The sequence below is a fragment of the Ursus americanus genome, chromosome 29 (genome assembly GCF_024610735.1).
Source record: "Ursus americanus isolate L20-20 chromosome 29, mUrsAme1.1.p, whole genome shotgun sequence".
Taxonomy (NCBI): domain Eukaryota; kingdom Metazoa; phylum Chordata; class Mammalia; order Carnivora; family Ursidae; genus Ursus; species Ursus americanus.
The window spans coordinates 12,819,544-12,839,065 of NC_142155.1; the positions used below are offsets into that span (position 1 = coordinate 12,819,544).

Sequence of the window (19,522 nt, forward strand, 5' to 3'; positions counted from 1 at the left end):
ATGTTTCCTATACTTCATAGCCTCTGAGAATCTATTACTGAGCAATACCAACTATGTATATAAAATATCAAAATAACTACTAAGATTTTAGTGAGATGGAGACTTTAAATTACAGAGAATTTATCTGTTTCCTTGCTGCTTATTCTCACTTATTTCTACAGGTAAAGTCCCATTAATAAAACAGGAACATGTATAAATAAGGCATTTATTTAAAGGCAACGACTGTCATTCTAAAGCAAAAATATTCAAAAGATCCCTAAAAAGAGAGATCGTCTTTTAAAATGCAGTCATCATTTAATGGAATTCTCCTCAATTATATGATTACTATATGACTATCCTTTTTTCTTCCTCACAGTTCTGTGAGGGAAAGTAATTAGCAAGTAGCTTACAACATGTATAATTTGTCATAATTATTATAGATGCTCATTCTCTCTAAAATACTTATTGAAGAAGCAAATAACTGATCACGGCCCAGAAAACTAAATACGGGCAAGACTGTCTAATTTGAGATTATTTCTCCCCCTTCCCTTCTTGTGGCTGTCCAATTACATGACGTTTTATGAAACAAAGGAATGGTGCTGTTTTTGTTCTATTTAAAAATAAAACTATAGACTTATGAAATGCGGAAGGACTCAAATGATTGTCTGAATGGAAATTCTGGATGACTAAGGCACTCCTATTCTCTGTACTTTCAGCAGAAGGCTATAAATTTTTTTTTAAAGATTTTATTTATTTATTCGACAGAGATAGAGACAGCCAGCGAGAGAGGGAACACAAGCAGGGGGAGTGGGAGAGGAAGAAGCAGGCTCATAGCGGAGGAGCCTGATGTGGGGCTCGATCCCATAACGCTGGGATCACGCCCTGAGCCGAAGGCAGACGCTTAACCGCTGTGCCACCCAGGCGCCCCAGAAGGCTATAAATTTTTAAAACAAAGATTGCTTGAATATTGGGTTCACTGCTTCCCTCAGCACCAATCCGGATCCCTATCCACAGTTTTCTTTGCCTCTGAGTCTGGTAACCTTATGGAGTTTAAGGAGTTCACTATAACTCAATCTGGGACATTGCACAATCCTGTGGTTTTTGCTACACCTTGCCCGCACTCCCTTTTAAGCCATCCCTTTATTTTAACTCTTTCAAACTATTCTATACCCTATTACAGTTCTTATTATTTTCCTCAGGAAAAATTCCACTGATACACCAGGTATACATGGAAACAAAACATTTACTTAAAGAGTTGGACACTTAGTGCATCAGGGATGGTCTAGCACACAAACAGAATGCTCAGTCAATGTTTGAATCATTTATATATCGATGGAATGCATTTAGCGAGAAATATCTAGATAGAACTCCTATCCAAACAAGTTTAGAAAGATTTCTGACCATCATTAATATATTAAGTCTAACTTAGGTGATGTCAATATTTAAAGCCTTTTTCTACAAAATTACTGAATTGCTTCTATGGAAAGCACAAGGGAAGTTAGATATTCCACTTCGAAATATTTTCATGAACACAATATATTTTTACAGATGCATATGTCAAGAGAGATATTTACCTTTTCACCAATTTCTCCTTTGGTGCCTTCAAAACCTTGCTCTCCCTGTAGAAAAGGAATATGATATATATAATAATAGGAACACTACTTTAAGGCACACAGTTATTACAATAATGATGATAATGTTTCCAATAACAAGAAATCAACAATTATAAATAAAACCCATTTCTAATATCTAAACTTTAAAACCAATTTTAACTTAGATGATATTTAAATATTCCTAAATATTAAAGGGTACAAGCTACAGCTTCACCACAGTGCTTTCAATGCAACATGATTTCCATACACCTGAATTTCTCCATACACAGTACCTTTCTCATAGATGTTTTGAGAATTGAATGCATCAGCATTGTGCCTGGCACCAAATAAGTTAGCCATTATTACTCTTACTTTTTCTTCTTTATATATTTTTATTACTTTATTATTATTATTATTATTATTATTATTATTATTATTACTGTTACTATTTATTTCACTAGATCCTGTAGAAACAGCAGTCTCAAGCTGACTTCTGTGGAGTATCGTTCCAGTCAGAGCTGTGTGATAAATGAGTTCAGGCTTGAACCCCGAGTCTTGGCTCGGGCTCTGATGCAGAGCCATGCATGCTCTTTACCACCTAGCTCTCCTGCCTCTCGTCACAGAAAGGGGATTGGTGGTTGCAGCACCTCTGGCTTTCAACCACCATCATTATTCCAAAAGGTCTAAGTCCCCTGTTCTTCAACTAAAACCCTCTCTGATCTGACAAGCTTATTTTCCCACTTAATTCTGCACAGATATTTATAGTACTGATGTTTGATTCATATATTCAAACAAATATTCACTGAATACCAAATATAGGTCAGGCACTCGAGGCAACATAGCCAGCAAATGAGTGCTGGAGATGGTCAGCCTCACCCCTCCATGCATAAGATGAACTCAGTAAACATTTCCTGAAAGGAGAAAGGGTTTCTTAACTACATTTTTTTCTGTAATGCTGCAACAAGGTGACACTTGATATAATTACAATTCATGTGTTAGAAAAGGAATACCAGCTTTTTACTATAAATATAGTCTCTCTGTATATATTAGAAATAATATACAATCACATATATGTATATATGTATATGTACACACACACATATACACACATGATTAAATTATTATTTCTGCTTCATCTGCCCTTAAAAAAGTTACCGGGAAAGACAGGTTACTGGTTAGTATTTGGGTATATTTGCCACTGAATGCATGGTCTACCTTTATTCTACCATTTTTCCTAAAATATGGACTGTAGCTTGATCTGTTAATCCAAGCTGACATCGAAGCTGCTAAATGCGCCCAGGACATCAGCCACAATGTCAGCATGATACAGCCACCACAAACAGCTGCTGGAAAGTCCAAAACTATTTCCCAGCAGATAAATCTGCACATCCCTTGGCTTGCAGCTCAACTCACAGATGCAGCACATGCTGTATCAATGGGTTTTGTCTAGAGCTGCTGTGAAGAAATTCAGAAGCTTGCCATTTCATCACTGCCAGTTCAGTCTTATTTTCTTTATCGAGCCAAGTAAGGGAAGATTTTTCAAAAGCTGTAACTATAAATAAATGCATATCTTTTTTAATGGTAATTTTTAGCTACAGAGAAAAACCTAGACGTAATAGTAACTTCTGACATCTTGTTGCTAAGACCTGTAAAACTTCCAGAGCATAGAGATGATATGGTTGGCCTGGGTGGGCCTCTAATATTGCATCAGTAATGCTCTCCCCTGTGGTGGGATTATCTGGGTGGTATCATGACAGCTGGCCCCACCTGAAGTGACTCCCCAAACCCTCCAGGAAACTGGAATAGACCAGACTCTGTGCTTCCAGCAATGCTGGTCACACTCCTTCCCAGAAGGAGAAAGCAGCCCTGGGACAACAAACGGGTACAAATGAAGTTCACCTTGGTAAAAAGAAAGATACTAGGCACAGAAAGAAGTAGCCTAGTCAATGCAAACATTTTTATTTATCACAAATTTGTTATTCTGACAAAGAATTTTTGAAGAGATTAGTTGTAGCATCTTTGTAATATTTAATATTTTATGTCACTGCAACTACTATGTTTAGTCGATCTGGGATATACAAAAAGGAAGATAAATAAGAAAGAACCAAATACAGTCAAAGGCAGTAAAAATTGTTCCACTCTTCATTTTAGCCTCTCATAACAGTGAAAACATGTCCAGAGCAACTCTGGACACTCCCGTGGCCCCCAGAAAGCATCACTGAATTCTCTGGAGAAGCATGTTGCTAAAGCTCTCTGATAAAGCTCTCTCCAACTGTGATGCCGTTGAGAAGGGATTGTTTCCATGGGTTCTCTTTGGAAAGACCAGTTAGTGGCTTTCTAAGAGCCTTCCAGGGAATTCAGTTTCATCAAAGTAATTTCCTGAATCTTTACTATATTATGTGCAAATTCGATTTTTTAAGATGTTAAATTCTTAACTTATATAAAACATTCAAAAACTCTTTACCTTTTGACCAGGTAAGCCTGGAGCTCCATGTAAACCATTTTCACCCTAAGAGAAGTACAGAGAATACGTTTTATTAACCATAAAAAACTAATGAATAAAGAAATTTTTGCAGTCGGGCGCCTGGGTGGCTCAGTTGGTTAAGCGGCTGCCTTTGGCTCAGGTCATGATCCTAGGGTCCTGGGATTGAGTCCCAGGCTGAGCTCCCTGCTCGATTGGGAGTCTGCTTCTCCCTCTCCTTCTGCCCCTCCCCCAGCTCATGCTCTCTTTCTCTCTCTCTCAAATAAATAAAATCTTTTTTAAAAAAGAAATTTTTATAGTCTTTAAGCCCTAGTTCTAGTGTTGTGGGGAAAGGTATGTCTAGCACATTCAGGGGTTTTCTATCTATCCTTCCTTATCTTATAATTGTAGAATTGGTACTTGAGTTTTACAAACTAAGAAAACAGAGTCTATGGGGTGCCGGGTGGCTTAGTGGGTTAAGTGTCAACATGACTCTTGGTTTCAGCTTTGGTTGTGACCTCATGGGTCATGAGATCCAGCCCCTCAATGTGCTCCACAAGGAGTCTGAAGATTCTCTTTGTCTGCCCCTCCCCCCCAATTTATGTGCACACTTTCTCTCTCTCTCTTTCAAATAAATAAATCTTAAAAAGAAAGAGAAAAAGGAAGGAAGGAAAGAAGGAGGAAGGAAGGAAGGAAGGAATGAAGGAAGGAAGGAAGGAAGGAAGGAAGGAAGGAAGGAAGGAAGGAAAGAGAGAAAGGGATAAAGAAAGGGAGAAAGAAAGAAAGAAAGAAAGAAAGAAAGAAAGAAAGAAAGAAAGAAAGAGAAAGAAAGGAAGAAAGAAAGAAGGAAAGAAAGAAAGAAAGAGAAAGAAAGGAAGAAAGAAAGAAAAAGAAAGAAAGAAAGAAAGAAAGAAAGAAAGAAAGAAAGAAAGAAAGAAAGAAAGAAAGAAAGAAAGAAAGAAAACAGAGTCCCTGAGTCATGTTCAGGGTCACCCATTTTGTGGCATGACCTAAAATTTGAATTGAGGTCTTTCTAACTCCACGGCCCATGTTTTCCCACATGCTATTTAGTATCCCTTATTTCATTTTCTCTTTCAAATCTCTGGACATGATATTAAAGTCTGGCATAAGCTTTCTATGGGCCAGGCACTACTCTCACAACAAACCTATTGGGTAGATACCGTTATGATCATCTTACAAGAGATGATTACATAGCCAGTAGGACGTAGAAATGGAATTCTCGCTCATAAGTGACCTCATCTAACAACTGAATATATCAATATATCTATTAGAGATATATATCATATCTATTATAGTGATAAACATACAGATATGTGTGTAGACATGCTCATATATATATCTGCTCATATCTGTTGATTGCCTTTAAATTGAAGACATATCCAATGCCATTTTACTTGAAACAACTGCTCACAAGAATTTTTAGCTCTTTCCATTCATCTGGTTCCTGTCTTGGGTAAAAAGGTTTCAGCAGATGCTTATCAGTTTCCATTACTGGAATTCATGGGTCATTTCTTTGACAAGCGTGCTTTGTAAACAGCACACCAGCTAGATATTCCTGGGAGGATGTACATATTCTCAACAGAGACTTAGGAATTTTGCTGCTTATAGGAATTGACTTTGGCTCCTGAGTTTCTAGGTTTAGACAGCTCAAAATAAATCAACAATTCCATTGATCTGTTTTATTTCTAGAAAGCATAAGTAATTTATAAGAGAACAATTTTTAAGCATCACCTAGAATGAAGTTAGATACCAATTCTTAGAATTTTTAAGTAAAATTCAAATATATGAAGAAAAAAATCACATCTTCAAAGTTTAAAATAGCAATAATATATTCTGTCTAAATCTAAAGAGATCATTATTATTTCATTAATTAATACATTTTGGAAAGATTTAGTCATTTTAAAGTTATACCATTATATACAGACACACTTATTATTTTAAAGACAAAGTTTGTTCTTAGATTAAATTATTTAAGTTTTTCCACAATATAACTGCTATCATCATAGAATATAATAAACACTAAAGGCAAAATTTTGTTGCTAAGTGGAATTAAGTGTTGAATCATCAATAAAGTACAGTATGCTTATCTATATAATAAATATATTTCCATTATTTAAAAAATCATCATAATTTCTAGGCCCCAGGTATTACACAAAAATACAAGAAACTTCCCATTTCATTTGATAAAGTGATAGTAAAAGCACATTAAGTATTTGATGCCCGGGAACATTCTGTGGAAATTGAGCTTCTGTTACTCATCACAGAAGTATGTCCACTTGTCCATAAGGAGCAGAATTATTTTCATCGGTTGGTCTAATATAATGTTTTATATCATATTACAAGTTACACAAGATAACAAGATATGGCATGTAATCCAGTAAAGTACACTGATACAGTATACATTGCCAAAAATACTTTTGGGGGAAAAAAGTAGTCACGGTATCTCTTTCTCTTTCTCTTTGCTGACAGCCCACTCCCACGTACTATGTGCTATAAGTTCTGGCACCTCAAGCCTCACTTCTGGCATGTGTCAGGTTAGGGTTACACCCAGAAACACTGCTAACTGTGTACCAAAAATCTCTAAAGCTGTGATATTAAGACTGTTTTTCTCTCTTTAATGGGCACAGGTTTCATGATTATTGCAATTAGAATGTTATATTTTCCTATGGCCAGTGTTCATTGGTCCCCATTCTTTCCTGACTAGGAATTGGTTTTGTAAACATAATCCTAAACTCCCAGATAACCCAATGAACACCACTGATCACTCTCACAGGAAAAAGTCAGCTTCACACCCCAGCAGGTAGAAGATTTTAAGATTCTGAGTGGACACTACTGAAGCTTAAAGTTTGCAACACTGGTATTCAGAAACCTTTTTATTTTTTTCCCACTGATTTTCTTGAAGTGATCAGAGATGTCCTACTTAGCAACTTTTAATAATTTTAAACAATTTGTCATTTTTGTAGACCCTAAGGGATAAAAATTAGCATATTTGTTTTTGTTCCTATCTCAAAAGAAAAAAAATTGTTAAGTAGCAAAGAAGAAAATAGCCTTAAAGAGCAAATTTCGTTTAAAAGATTCATGGATAATGACATTTCCCATCAGGACTTTATCCAAAACCTAATGCAGCTTGAAGTCAAATGGAATTCTACCTCGCAAATAAATGGCCTATCCAAAATTACAGGATGGGCAGACATTAGCTGCTTTTTCTGAACTCTTGCTGTTCCTCCTTCCTCAGTCCTAGCACAAAAAATGAAATAAGAAGCTTCTCCTCTGGCTTCTGATCAATATTTTAGCCCATCATTGAGAGAAAATTACAATCAATGTTTCCCACAGCTACCATAACATTCTAAACTTGTTTCTGAGGCATATACTTTCTATTATAGGTTTTTCCATCAAAGGACCTGTGTCCTTTTCCTGTTACAAATTCAAGCAACAGAAGGACAAGTGAATGAATATGTGTAATACCAAGTGGAGCCAAAGCTAACATCGCTGCTGATAGCACTGTTGCCATGTTATTACTATAATGCATAACCCATCTCTGACTTCACAGAGCAATCTAAAGCACCCTTTGCAGAATTCAAAGGAACCTCTTTGAGAAGCTTTTGGAAAAAAACTTAGGTGTGTTTTAGGGCCAGCTGGTGGCTTTCAGAAAAACTGATCAAAGGATTTCACTTTACCTCCTTTTTATCACTGCACATTTCCCTGAAGTAAGCACAGCTAGGCATAAAAGATAAATTATTAGTTTTCCTGATTCCTTTGACAATGGAATTTATGTCTTTTCTTATTATGCAGGAAATACACGTTGTCTGAAGAACACTTGATAAGAAATCACATTCCCCACGGCTATGTTTCCAAACCTAGTCCCAAAAAGATTGAGGAAAGAAAGGGAGATCAAACAGGTAAATGAAAATTTGCTAATCACTACACCTAAGCCCAGATAATAGAAATTGATATACCATGTCACGGTGATTTTTTTTGGTTTAAAAAATTAGGCATTCACTCTCTGATTAAAAAGTCTGAAATCCTACTATATAACACTGCTTCCATATTTAAAAATTTAATTTGGCCTATCATTTCATTTTATAGCACATTTTCCAGGAACTTAATCTCCTGTACGAACATAGTATACGTTTGGAAATATATCAGTGTTTTCCCACAAATTAACTCATATTTATTAAGAGAAGATTTACTTAAATCGAATGTTGTGTAAAATAGCTGGAAAAAAACATCTGAAATGGAATGCCAGAATTCTAGCATGAAAACCAACAAAAGAGGCAGCTGAAAGTAAATCTGATTTTGATTTTGTATCTCGCTAACTTGACCTCTACATTTCTGCCTACAGGTCTGCTTTACTCAGGATGTAATCTTCAGGAATGAAATTTTTATGGTTCTCAAATTGTTGCCACTCAACCAAATATTTCAGGAAATAAAATAGATACTTCCTTTTTTTTTTTTTTTTTCAGAAATTTCATCCAATCTATGTCCTTTGGTTTCAGGGAGGAGTATTTTTTCCTCTTATTTTCTTGGACTTCATCCCACAAAATAAACTGTCATGTTAAAAAGTATATACTACATAGGGTTTAAAACTTCAAACTTTTCAAATTCTTTGTATTTGTTGGGTCCTTACTGTAGCAAACACATGGGTATACATTATATTAATGTTCAGGATAAGGCAAATTTATAATATTCTTTTTTTTTTTTTAAAGATTTTGTTTATTTGACAGAGAGAGACACAGCGAGAGAGGGAACACAAGCAGAGAGAGTAGGAGAGGGAGAAGCAGACTTCCCACTGAGCAGGGAGCCCGATGCGGGGCTCGATCCCAGGACCCTGGGTTCATGACCTGAGCTGAAGGCAGACGCTTAACAACTGAGCCACCCAGGTGCCCCCAAATTTATAATATTCTTAACCATAAGATGAATGAGCTTGTTACTTATTATTACTTATTCTTATGGGTCATTTCAAAGGGAAAACTAACCCACCAAAGGTAATATGTGGTTGATACATGTCTTAATCATAATAATATAAATATGGGGAGTTAGCAGTAGCTGAAACCAACATCCACTGTCTCAAAAACAATCAACCTGAGTATACATGTGTGTGTGGGTACACAAGTATATGCAAGTGCACATACCTAGAAAACAAGGAGGATGGGTAGTCTTAAATACAGGGACAAGAATAAATTCATACATTTATATCCACCATCTCCATTAAAGAATTTGTTGAGGTACTGACTCTACTGAAAGCTTCTTAAAGTCAGGCACTTTGCTGTTTAATTTGTATTGTGGAGAGCAGAACAAAACAATTCTATATGTGGATACTGCAACAATGCTTTCTTAACTCAAATTAACCTTCCCCAGATTTCTGCCCATTAGTCTCATTTCACAAAGGAAAAATATCTTATGGATCTTGTATATGACATCCCTCTGTGTCAGTATCAAGCCTATTCAACAAATCAATAATTTTTCAATGATAGTTTGGAGTCCCTTAATATGTTAGTCACTGTTTTCTGGGCACACACTGGTCACACAATCTATCTTTTAAAATGTGGCACTCAGAATTCAGCACATCACTCCAGAAATGGTCTCACCACACAGACTAGAGAACAGAAATGTCATACACACAAAGACACACACACACACACACACACACACACACACCCTGTTCTGGATACTATCCAGTACTCCTATTAATACAACTTGCTTTATTAAGGTTAAATAGCTTATGTATACATTGAGCTTGTAGTCAGCTACAACCATTAAGTTTTCCCTTCAAAGGAATATATCTTATAATCCTTTTACAAATTAATTGAATGGAAATTACATGGAGGTATTCAAATTAAAAACAAGAAAATAAATACTTTTCAAATTATTTGGACAGGTAAACAATTCTTTCCATATATAACAAAGTTTGGAGACTGAGCCTTGGCCAATGTTGTAGAGCCCATTAAAAATCTGCGCTCCTACGTACTTGTGAGGATATTTTTTTTAAGTGGAGTTGTCAAGAACAAGTGTTTTGGCTTTTCACTATATTGTGAGACTAGCTCTAAGATAGTCTTTAAGTAAACTCGAAGCTTCATTAAAGTACTAGGGAAACAGAAGACATTTAATGTGAATCATCTCCTGAAATATCCGAAGAATAGTAACTGACATCTGAATCAAGTATTCTAACAAGTGAAAGATGATGTAAGATACAAAGAGAAGGACAGTGTCATCAGTAAGCTCCTAATTAAGGACAGTGAGATACCAGTAAGTGCAAACTATTTCCTGTCCAAAGTGTTCCTCATGATGAGTAATTTATAGTTCTACTCCGTATCAATTACTTCTACTGGAACTTAAATGCACTCAAGTCATTGGTTATTTATCTTTAGCCCTGAGGTAAATAGTTGTGAAGATATGGAGAAAGAGTATGCCTTAGTAACATTGTAATAAAGTCAGGAGATGTTTTTCAAACCTAATTTGGAAAAAGAGAGAGCATGATAACCTGAAGATTTATGCTTGAGAGAGAAGAAAGAGCATAGTTTCTCCAAGAGAAAATGGGAAGCAAATTCTGGAGCCGCACACACTTCTCTCTGTTCGATTTCACTCTAGGAAGCAGTATCTGTAAGCTTTGCTAGGTAGATAAGTGATTCTCCTGCCCTGCTACTTCCCTGAAGCACGCTTTTGCAGAAAGTACAGAAGACTTGCTCTGAAGTACCACTACCTTCTCCAATTCCCCAGCAGCATGGTTCTAAACCATTATCTTCAATTTCTTTTCTCTACTGGCCTGGGGCTAAGTCCATTCGAGCTCTGAATAACTCGACAAACATTTTTCCAGGATCAATCGGGTGCCGTATGCTGGGTCAGGTTCTGGGGTTACAGGAACAAGACCTTGTTCTCCTGGAGCTCACAGCGGAGACAAAGACACAAACTATGTTGATAATGTAAATAAAGTACTACATGAGCAGAGGGAAGGGGCTATTCATCTGTCCGGTGCCAAGGAGACTTGACGAAAAAGATGAGATTTTTCTTGAGCTTTGAATTTAGTAATCTGTGAAAATGCAGTGATGGTGAGAGGGAAGAAAGGTACCAATCATGTACGATCATGTTCTCGAATCTTCTACTCAGTACCTAACAGCTTCATTCAGTACCCTACACTGGCTATGTCTGTCCCTCACTTGGAAGCTAAAATCTCCTTTAGACAGAGCTGCTTTTAGAAAACTCTATCTGAAATTGTAGATGTCTTTATCAAATACCAATTACACCTTTAAATTCACTGCTGAGTATCTCAGAAATCTACACCAAGAATAAAATAATTAGCCACTAAACTATGCAGAGAAACAGAGTGTGTGATCTTTTTTATGGCAATATTTTAATATTTATGTGCTAGATTCTCACAGTGCATTAAACCAAATAGGAACATTAGCAGACTAAGTTCTCAAAATCTGGCTAACTGTTTAGCAAATAAAAGTCAAGTGCCTGGGTGCCAGATCCACTGCATGTGTTGAGCCTGTCATCCATCTGTCGTGCTCTCTGCCAACTGCTCTACTCGGGCTGTGCGTGGAAGGCATTAGAAGGGAATAAGAAACCATTAAGAAATAAAATCAACTGCAGAGTAAGCAAGTTTCTTTTTCTTTTTCCTGTCCTTCTGTTGCCTCTGTCCTTCTCATGTTTCTGCTTATTTTACAGTGATATTGTATTAAAATAATGCCCATAAATGAGACAATTAAATGAGACTTACTCCACGTAAAGGCAGTAATTTTTTCACTGATAATTCAAGTATCATTCTTGGAACTTTAGTAAGTGAAGCCAACAGTAGGTTGACAAAACTGTGTTCTTTGTGGTCATTTTTCCTATGAACATTGGTTATGATAAAAAGTTCAATCCTATGTCCAGGTTTGACTCTATCTTTTTTCACTGCAGAATTTTCTGGAATACAGGAGTATACAGATGATTCTCTGTTCAAGAATATTTTCTCTAACATAAAGCTCATACTTGTTTTGTAAACCTTGACAAGTTCATAGGAAGGATAGAGCCCATTGTTAGAATAAAGGTGAGCTGCCCTTTCTTTTATTCTTCTCATTTAGGGTTTCAATTCCTACAATAAATTGTCGCATACCAATAGGTATTTTAACTTTTCTTTTTTAAACTTGGGAAGACCTCTGAAATTAATATAATTCTGAATCTCAATGGAAAATGAGATGAAACTAGATAATATAGGTGGAAAGCCAAATGACTTTAAAATATTCTCTATCTTTTTCAATAAGCACCTATAAGTTTCTGAGTCTCTAAGGCATTCCTGCTACATCTGGACCAGGGCTGTCTCCGAGTTCATTATAATTCACAACAGCTACTGGCCTTGTCTGCACTTTCAGAAACTGTAACAGCATCTGCCTTTATTTCCTGAAGCTGCAGTCTTCTCGTAAAATGTCTTTTTAAGGGGAAAATCGAGATTCAGAGATCACAGTCATTTCATTTTCCAACTGAAAAGAAATACAAAGGCAGACAGGGAACAATGGATGTGCCCAGTTCAGTCTTGCCCTGCTGCAGAGACTGGGGGCTTCAGAGTGTATGGTGAAAGGACTGTCACACAAAGCGCCTCGGCGTGAGCATAGTTAGACCGGCTGGTTTTAAGTCAGACAACTTGGCAACTCTCTCATCACGTTATCAGATATACTTCTTAAATGCTTTAATGGATATGGCTTTTTACCTCTAGAAGTTCGATTATTTTTTTAATAAACTCATGGCGCTAAGTTAAACATTTTTGTTTTTGACCAAATGAATATATAATAAATGTATGTATATATAGATTTGACCAAAAGAATGTATAGTTATATATATACTTACATTAGATATGTAATAAGTATACTTATATATACAATTGTATATTTATATATTGAAAGCATATTCCATAGAGAACATAAAGAGAATTTTCTTTGTTAGGTGCTGACATAGGGTAATCTGGAGAGTGTGGCCATGATTGGTCTGCTGAGAGGTGGACAGATAAGGATCTCCAGACAGTCCAGGTATGGGAATTTTAAAGGCTTATGTCAAATATACTTTTGAGGGGCACCTGGGTAGTGCAGTCGTTAAGCATCTGCCTTCAGCTCAGGTCACGATCCCAAGGCCCTGGGATCGAGCCCCACATTGGGCTCTCTGGTCGGCGGGGAGCCTGCTTCTCCCTCTCCCACTCCCCCTGCTTGTGTTCCCTCTCTCACTGTCCCTCTCTCTCTGTCAAATAAATAAATAAAATCTTTAAAAAACAAAACAAAACCAAATATACTTTTGAATTTGGAAACCAAACAAAATCATGTTGTTTTCATAACACTTATTTTAGAAGATAAAGCTAAACAAAATACTTTCATTCAGTGAAAAAAACATATGATGATTTTTAATTGGTGGACACAATTTCCTGAGGGTGGGAGAGTCAGAATCCCTACAGTTGGGGAAACTTTAAAAGGGGGTCCATGGATTTAAAGAGAAGGAACACAGCCCCCCCCCCAAGCAGAATTTAGGAAACCCTCTGTACACTTCTCTCTCTAGGCAGTAGGCAAATGAATTTAAGATCTAATAAACTATCTGTGCAAAGGAAATTTGGATACTTGAGGAAATATATCCAGATGATACAGTAAAGGTGCAAGAGCTATGAACTCATATGGGTAAGATTCAAATCCTGGCCCTACCATCTGCTAGCTATGAAAATTTGTGGAAGTTGTTATTCTATCTTGGTTTCTTAATCTGTGAAATACTAATGATAATAAATCTTACCTCAGAGATACTGTGAGAAATAAATAAAATAATGTAAAGAAGTCTCCTGACAGTATTAACACATAATAATGATTGAGTAAATGGTTATTAATATTGTGAGTTTATATTCATATATATTTCAATTAAATAGAAAATTAATTGGTTTGCTAACATGCAAATATAACTTTGTTTTTTTTTTTTTAAAGATTTTATTTATTTATTTGACAGAGATAGAGACAGCCAGCGAGAGAGGGAACACAAGCAGGGGGAGTGGGAGAGGAAGAAGCAGGCTCGCAGCGGAGGAGCCCGATGTGGGGCTCGATCCCATAACGCTGGGATCACGCTCTGAGCCGAAGGCAGATGCTTAACTGCTGTGCCACCCAGGCGCCCCTCCACTAAATATATTTTGAATAAATAATATAAATTTCCTCAAATGAGTTCTAATTTAGTTTCATAGTAAGCCTGAGTTTAGAATAATTGAATCATCAAACTGGTTTCTTTTAAAATTATATCTTTTTACCAAATACAATAATCCGACCCTTATCTACAGGGAATACCTTCCAAGACCTAAAACCACAGATAGTACCAAACCCTATATACACCGTGTTTTTTCCTATACATACATATCTATGACAAAGCTTAATTTATAATTTAGCCACAGTAAGAGATTAACAAGAATAACTAATAATAAAATAGAACAATTATAACAATGTCCTATAACAAAAGTTATGTGAATGGGGTCTCTCTCTCTCTCAAAATATCTTACTGTAACGTATTAACCCTTCTTCTTGCAATGATGTGAGATGATAAAATGCCTACATGATGAAGTGAAGTGAGATGAATGACGTAGGCATTGTGATGTAGCATTAGGATACTACTGACCTTCTGACCATATGTCAGAAGGAGGACCATCTGCTTCCAGATTGCAGTTGACCGCTGATAAGTAGATATTACTGTATTTATAGGTCAGGCACTGAGCTGCCACTTTTATGAATAATCTCATTGAATCCTTAGGACAAAACTAGAAGTAGATACAATATAATGCCCATTTTAAAAAAGAAAAAGCTTGGAAGAAACCAAGAGACATGCCCTAAAATTATAGACTGAGGATTTGAGCTGGGATTCAAACAGGCAATCAAACTCTGGGTAGTTAATATCTGAATGGTATAGTCATGGTGGTTATCATTTACTGCATACCTACTTGGTGAAAAACAGAATTTTTTTGTGTGAAAGTTTTCTTAGTAAAATAAACATTTTAGGGACAAACTGTAGGTAATTAAGCAGATAGAAACTTGGTTTTGGCATAAATTAGGCTTCATATTTACTGAACTTTCCCTATCACATTATTAGGATTAAGATAACTAGAAAATAATTATTCCTGTTTTTTAAAAATATCCCCACTTCTCAAAAAACATATGATACATGACATACATAAGTGAAATAGAGAATGAAATAATTTTTTTGTTTGAAATACTCAAGTAATGAACACAAGCATGCTTTGAGTGTTATGTCTGAAGGTAACAAGGTGGGCAGGATTTGCTCCCAGGGTCCAAATCCTCACCTCATTTTCTCACTGCATACCACAAGTATATTGTGAGCATATGTGTGCATATGTGTGTGAATGCATGTCGTATATGTGCAAGCATGTGTGTGATATTATGCATTAAGTGATTTAGTTCTCATGGAAATTAGACCATCCAATTTACTCATCTTGACTGCCAGTGGTTTCTGTCCAATCAAGCTTACCAGAAGTCACCAGTGACTAATAACTTATAACACCTGCTGCACTTGCTACATAAGATAGCTTTTCTTACATGAACTCAGAACAGAAAATTTACCAAGTCTCTTAGGCAAAATCCTAGCTGTGCTGAATAGATGTAAAGGGGAAAGTTATTGGGTGCAGTGTGTTGACAGTAGAGCTGCACATACAAGGTTAGAATGCCCAGTACAAGTCTGTATATGGTGATGAGTACTGGAATCACAAAAGAACATAATCAGATGCCCCAGTTCTTCATCCTCCATGACTTCACATATCCCACCAATTGATTTCATAATAGAGTGTTGTTCAGTGTTCTATTTTTCTCCTGGGCCTCAGAAGAAACTAATACTTTGTTCAGTGCCTCGACTTAAAAAATTAACTGCTATCACCTAGCCAAACTTCAACGTGTAGGTTTACCTTAGAATAATAGGATTAACATGCAAATCACTTAATTTATTATAGTATCACACTGGATGTAAGTATAAGAGATAGCTAATATACAAATTCTACTCTACAGTGCTCAGAATATACTTCACTCCATTAACATAAATCAGCTTTCTACTTTAAATATTAAACCTTAAAAAATTAAGAAAGCTTCACTTTGAGATTATACCTGAGCTCTATGTTCAATGACACTTTGCGTATGGTCTTGTTCCAAGCGAGACAATTCATCTTTTTTAATTTTATCTTTTAACAGAGCCATTAAGCATTTGTAATTCCAAGAAAAAGAACCCCAAAGAATTATAAATCCTGAGAAGAAGATTCAAAGTTAAGCCTGGTGATGTTGTCTGAGTACTCGTGAGATGCGTGCAAGTCACATTAAGCCAACTGTGGGAGATCCAGCTCTGAGAATACGGAATACTTAAAGAACTAATAATTTTCTTTGGAAATGTATTCAGAAAAATCAATCAAGTTATTTTCATCTTAAAACAACTTAAGTATTTTACTCCAAATATAAGTGCTCATCTTTACAATTATAATTTCAAAATTTTGAAGTTTAAAAAATTAGGAAAAATTGATATATCCTTATTGGAATGAAATATTTAAAACTTACTAACCAGGCCATCCGATAACATAGTAGTTTTCTTGTTATTTTCATTCTGTATATATTCATTAGAGTTATTTTAAATAAATGGTAACCTGTGGATTATGGGAGTGAGAAAAACACTCTTCAGGTGACATTTCTGCACTCACGAGTGTTACATCCCTTTAACAGCTAAATGAAGTGACCAGTTAGAAGCAGACCTGGTACCACCAGTGACTGTGACCTTGAGAATAGGCTATGGTCAAAGACTCATGATTCTATAGGTACTGGAAGGGTATTTGCCACTAAGGAGGGTCTGTGAAGATGCATGAAACCAGGATCCAAGAGCCCAATGTAGCCTGAAACTACTATGTTCAGCACCACTGGAAGCAGCATGAATTCTCTAATTGTCCTGCTTTCCCATAACTTACTGTGTAAAATTATATGAATCTTACTTTCTATCCTATAGTAAAGAAGTCCAATTATCTATAATCTATTTTATAGTCCAAGTACTCCAGTAATTCTGTATTTGGCTTTAAAAAAAGTTCCCATATTCAAAGTAATTCCCCAAATCCCAATGATCCGAAATCCAAACAATCAGATTATTATGACGTATTTTAGGAAGAGGTTGGTGGAATGAGTGTTTGAAACAAATTTGGAATAGGGCAATCTGCCTTGGAGATAGATGACTGAGTAGTATTCTCTAGGGGAAAAAGCATTTTGAAGAAATTAGACCTTTGGACAAGTGTTTGAAGGAACTTTTACTTATGATGAAGAGTCTGCAATTAATGTCATCAGCAAGCTTAATTAAGCAAGAGGATAGCAGCCCAAATAAATATTAACTTGCAGCAAGCATCATCATTCAACAAAGATTTTACTGAATCTAACATTTACACTACTACAGGAGGAGTAAGGAATTTGCTAATTCCTAAATAATTCTTTAATTATTCCTAACAGACTAATTCCTAAAAGAAAAAAAAGGGGGGAATAATTCCTAAAAGGGAAAAAAAAAAAAGCAGCAGCAATGTAGCAGTCAGAAATCAGACACATTTAAGGACTCAAAAAATTTCTGCCTGATAATTTCTGAACCTCCTACCACTTCATCTTCAGTTACTCTTGTGACACTTGCCGTTTAATAACCACAGGGTCAAGGCCTTCTGGATAATGAGGCACAATGGATTCACTTGATAATTAGTGCAGCTAAAACAGCTACAGAAACCAATACTAAACTTCTTTTAATGAAGAAGAGCATTTTCTTAGCATCAACAAGTGAAACTTTAATAATTCAGCAGTTGAAGTTATGTGTGTGTAGGTATACACACATTCATGTATCATGAAAAACAGGACAAGCTAATTGCAGTTTATATTTACAAATATAACAATTTTTAAAGTTTCTATAAAAACTGAACTTAAATATAAGGAATGAGTAAGTCATGGGAATAAAAGGCACAGCACAGGGAATATAGTCAGTGATATTGTAATAGTGTTGTGTGATGAGGGATGGTAGCTATACTTGTGGTGAGCACAGCACAATGTATAGAGAAATTGAACTACTAAGTTGTACACCTGAAACAAATGTAACATTGCATCTCAACTAGGGAAGCTTTGGTGGCTCAGCTGGTTAAGCCTCTGCATTTGGCTCAGGTCATGATCCCCGGTCCTGGGGCTGAATCCTGTATTATGCTCCTTGCTCAGTGGGGAGCCTGCTTTTCCCCCTGCTTGCCTCTCCTCCTGCTCGTGCTCTCCCTCTCTTTCTGACAAATAAATAAATAAATAAAATCTTTAAAAAAAATTGCATATCAACTATACTCAAATAAAAAAAAATTAAGACAAAACAACTTAAATAAGATGCTGAACTGCAACCCTAACGTCTTGTGAGTAAATTCATCACGTAGGATTATCTTTACAGCATTAGAAAAGACAATGTGAAATTTAACCATTTTATGAGATAAATACCATATTTTTAGCATTTGATCAACGGACTGAATATATCTCTTGTATTTTGTATATTTATTTATAATATCTCATGTGGTACTGTATTTTTAAATGTTTAATTTTGTCTACAATGAAATATGTATTAAAAGCTATTATAGCATACATAAAATAGTGAAACTCAGAAGCCTTGGGGATCTCAGAATAATGGCTCTAGAACAGGGGTCAGCAAGTTTTTTCTGCAGAGGACCAGACAGTAAATATTTTAGACTTTGCAGGTCATATGATTTCTGCCACAATTACCTAACCCTGCCACGTGGCACAAAAGCAGCCTAAAACAATATGGAAACAATTGAGTGTGGCTGTGCTCCAGCACGATGTTATTCACAAAATCATCCAGTTAGAGATTTTGGCAGCCCTGCTGCAGAGTCACAGTTTGCTGACCTCTGAAGTATCACACTTGTTCTATATATTTTGTCTTCCTACCTGGTACAATCTTTTACAATAGCCATGAAGCTTAATCACATAGCAAATCCACATAACTTTTCCCCAGGAATTCCAGGAGCACCAAATTCACCTTTAATACCACCTGAACCCTAAAATATAGGAATGCTCATTAGGAGGTTTTTTTTCCAAAGGTGTATTAAGTGCTAATGTCAAAGAGAATCTACCATTTCACAGATGAGGTGCTTCCGCTTGCTCCAAATTTTGTTCCCTGAGTCCCTTCCTCATACTGTCAACAAGTCATTAAACTATACTTTTGACAACAAATATTCAAAAAGTTAATAAGTAATAAATATCAAAGTGCTAATCAAAACTAAAATTATGCATTCTCCATACAGATGTATGTAATTTAGCTTTGTCATTTCTTTTATATTTATCAAAGGTAAGGAATGATTCCATTGCTTTTATCTTAACCTGATGCTTTCCATTCAAATAAGTCATGAAATTTTAGACTCCAAGGTACCCATATTTGTTTCCTTAGTGTGCCTGATCTTCCATTATATCCTCTAGGAAAAATCCCACAGCTG

At 36.0% G+C, this 19,522-nt stretch overlaps 1 protein-coding gene across 2 annotated transcripts in view; it reads right to left on the reverse strand.

Moving 5' to 3' along the window:
- COL19A1 (collagen type XIX alpha 1 chain) overlaps window positions 1-19,522 on the reverse strand; it is a 286,447-nt gene that overhangs the window by 209,379 nt on the left and 57,546 nt on the right. For both annotated transcript variants that reach the window (XM_087856904.1, XM_087856903.1), the window contains exons 9-12: window positions 19,035-19,087; window position 18,800; window positions 4,036-4,080; window positions 1,554-1,598 (exon numbers count right to left, since the gene is read on the reverse strand). In XM_087856904.1, coding sequence (XP_087713030.1) covers window positions 1,554-1,598; window positions 4,036-4,080; window position 18,800; window positions 19,035-19,087 — 144 coding nt within the window. The remainder of the gene's footprint in view (window positions 1-1,553; window positions 1,599-4,035; window positions 4,081-18,799; window positions 18,801-19,034; window positions 19,088-19,522) is intronic.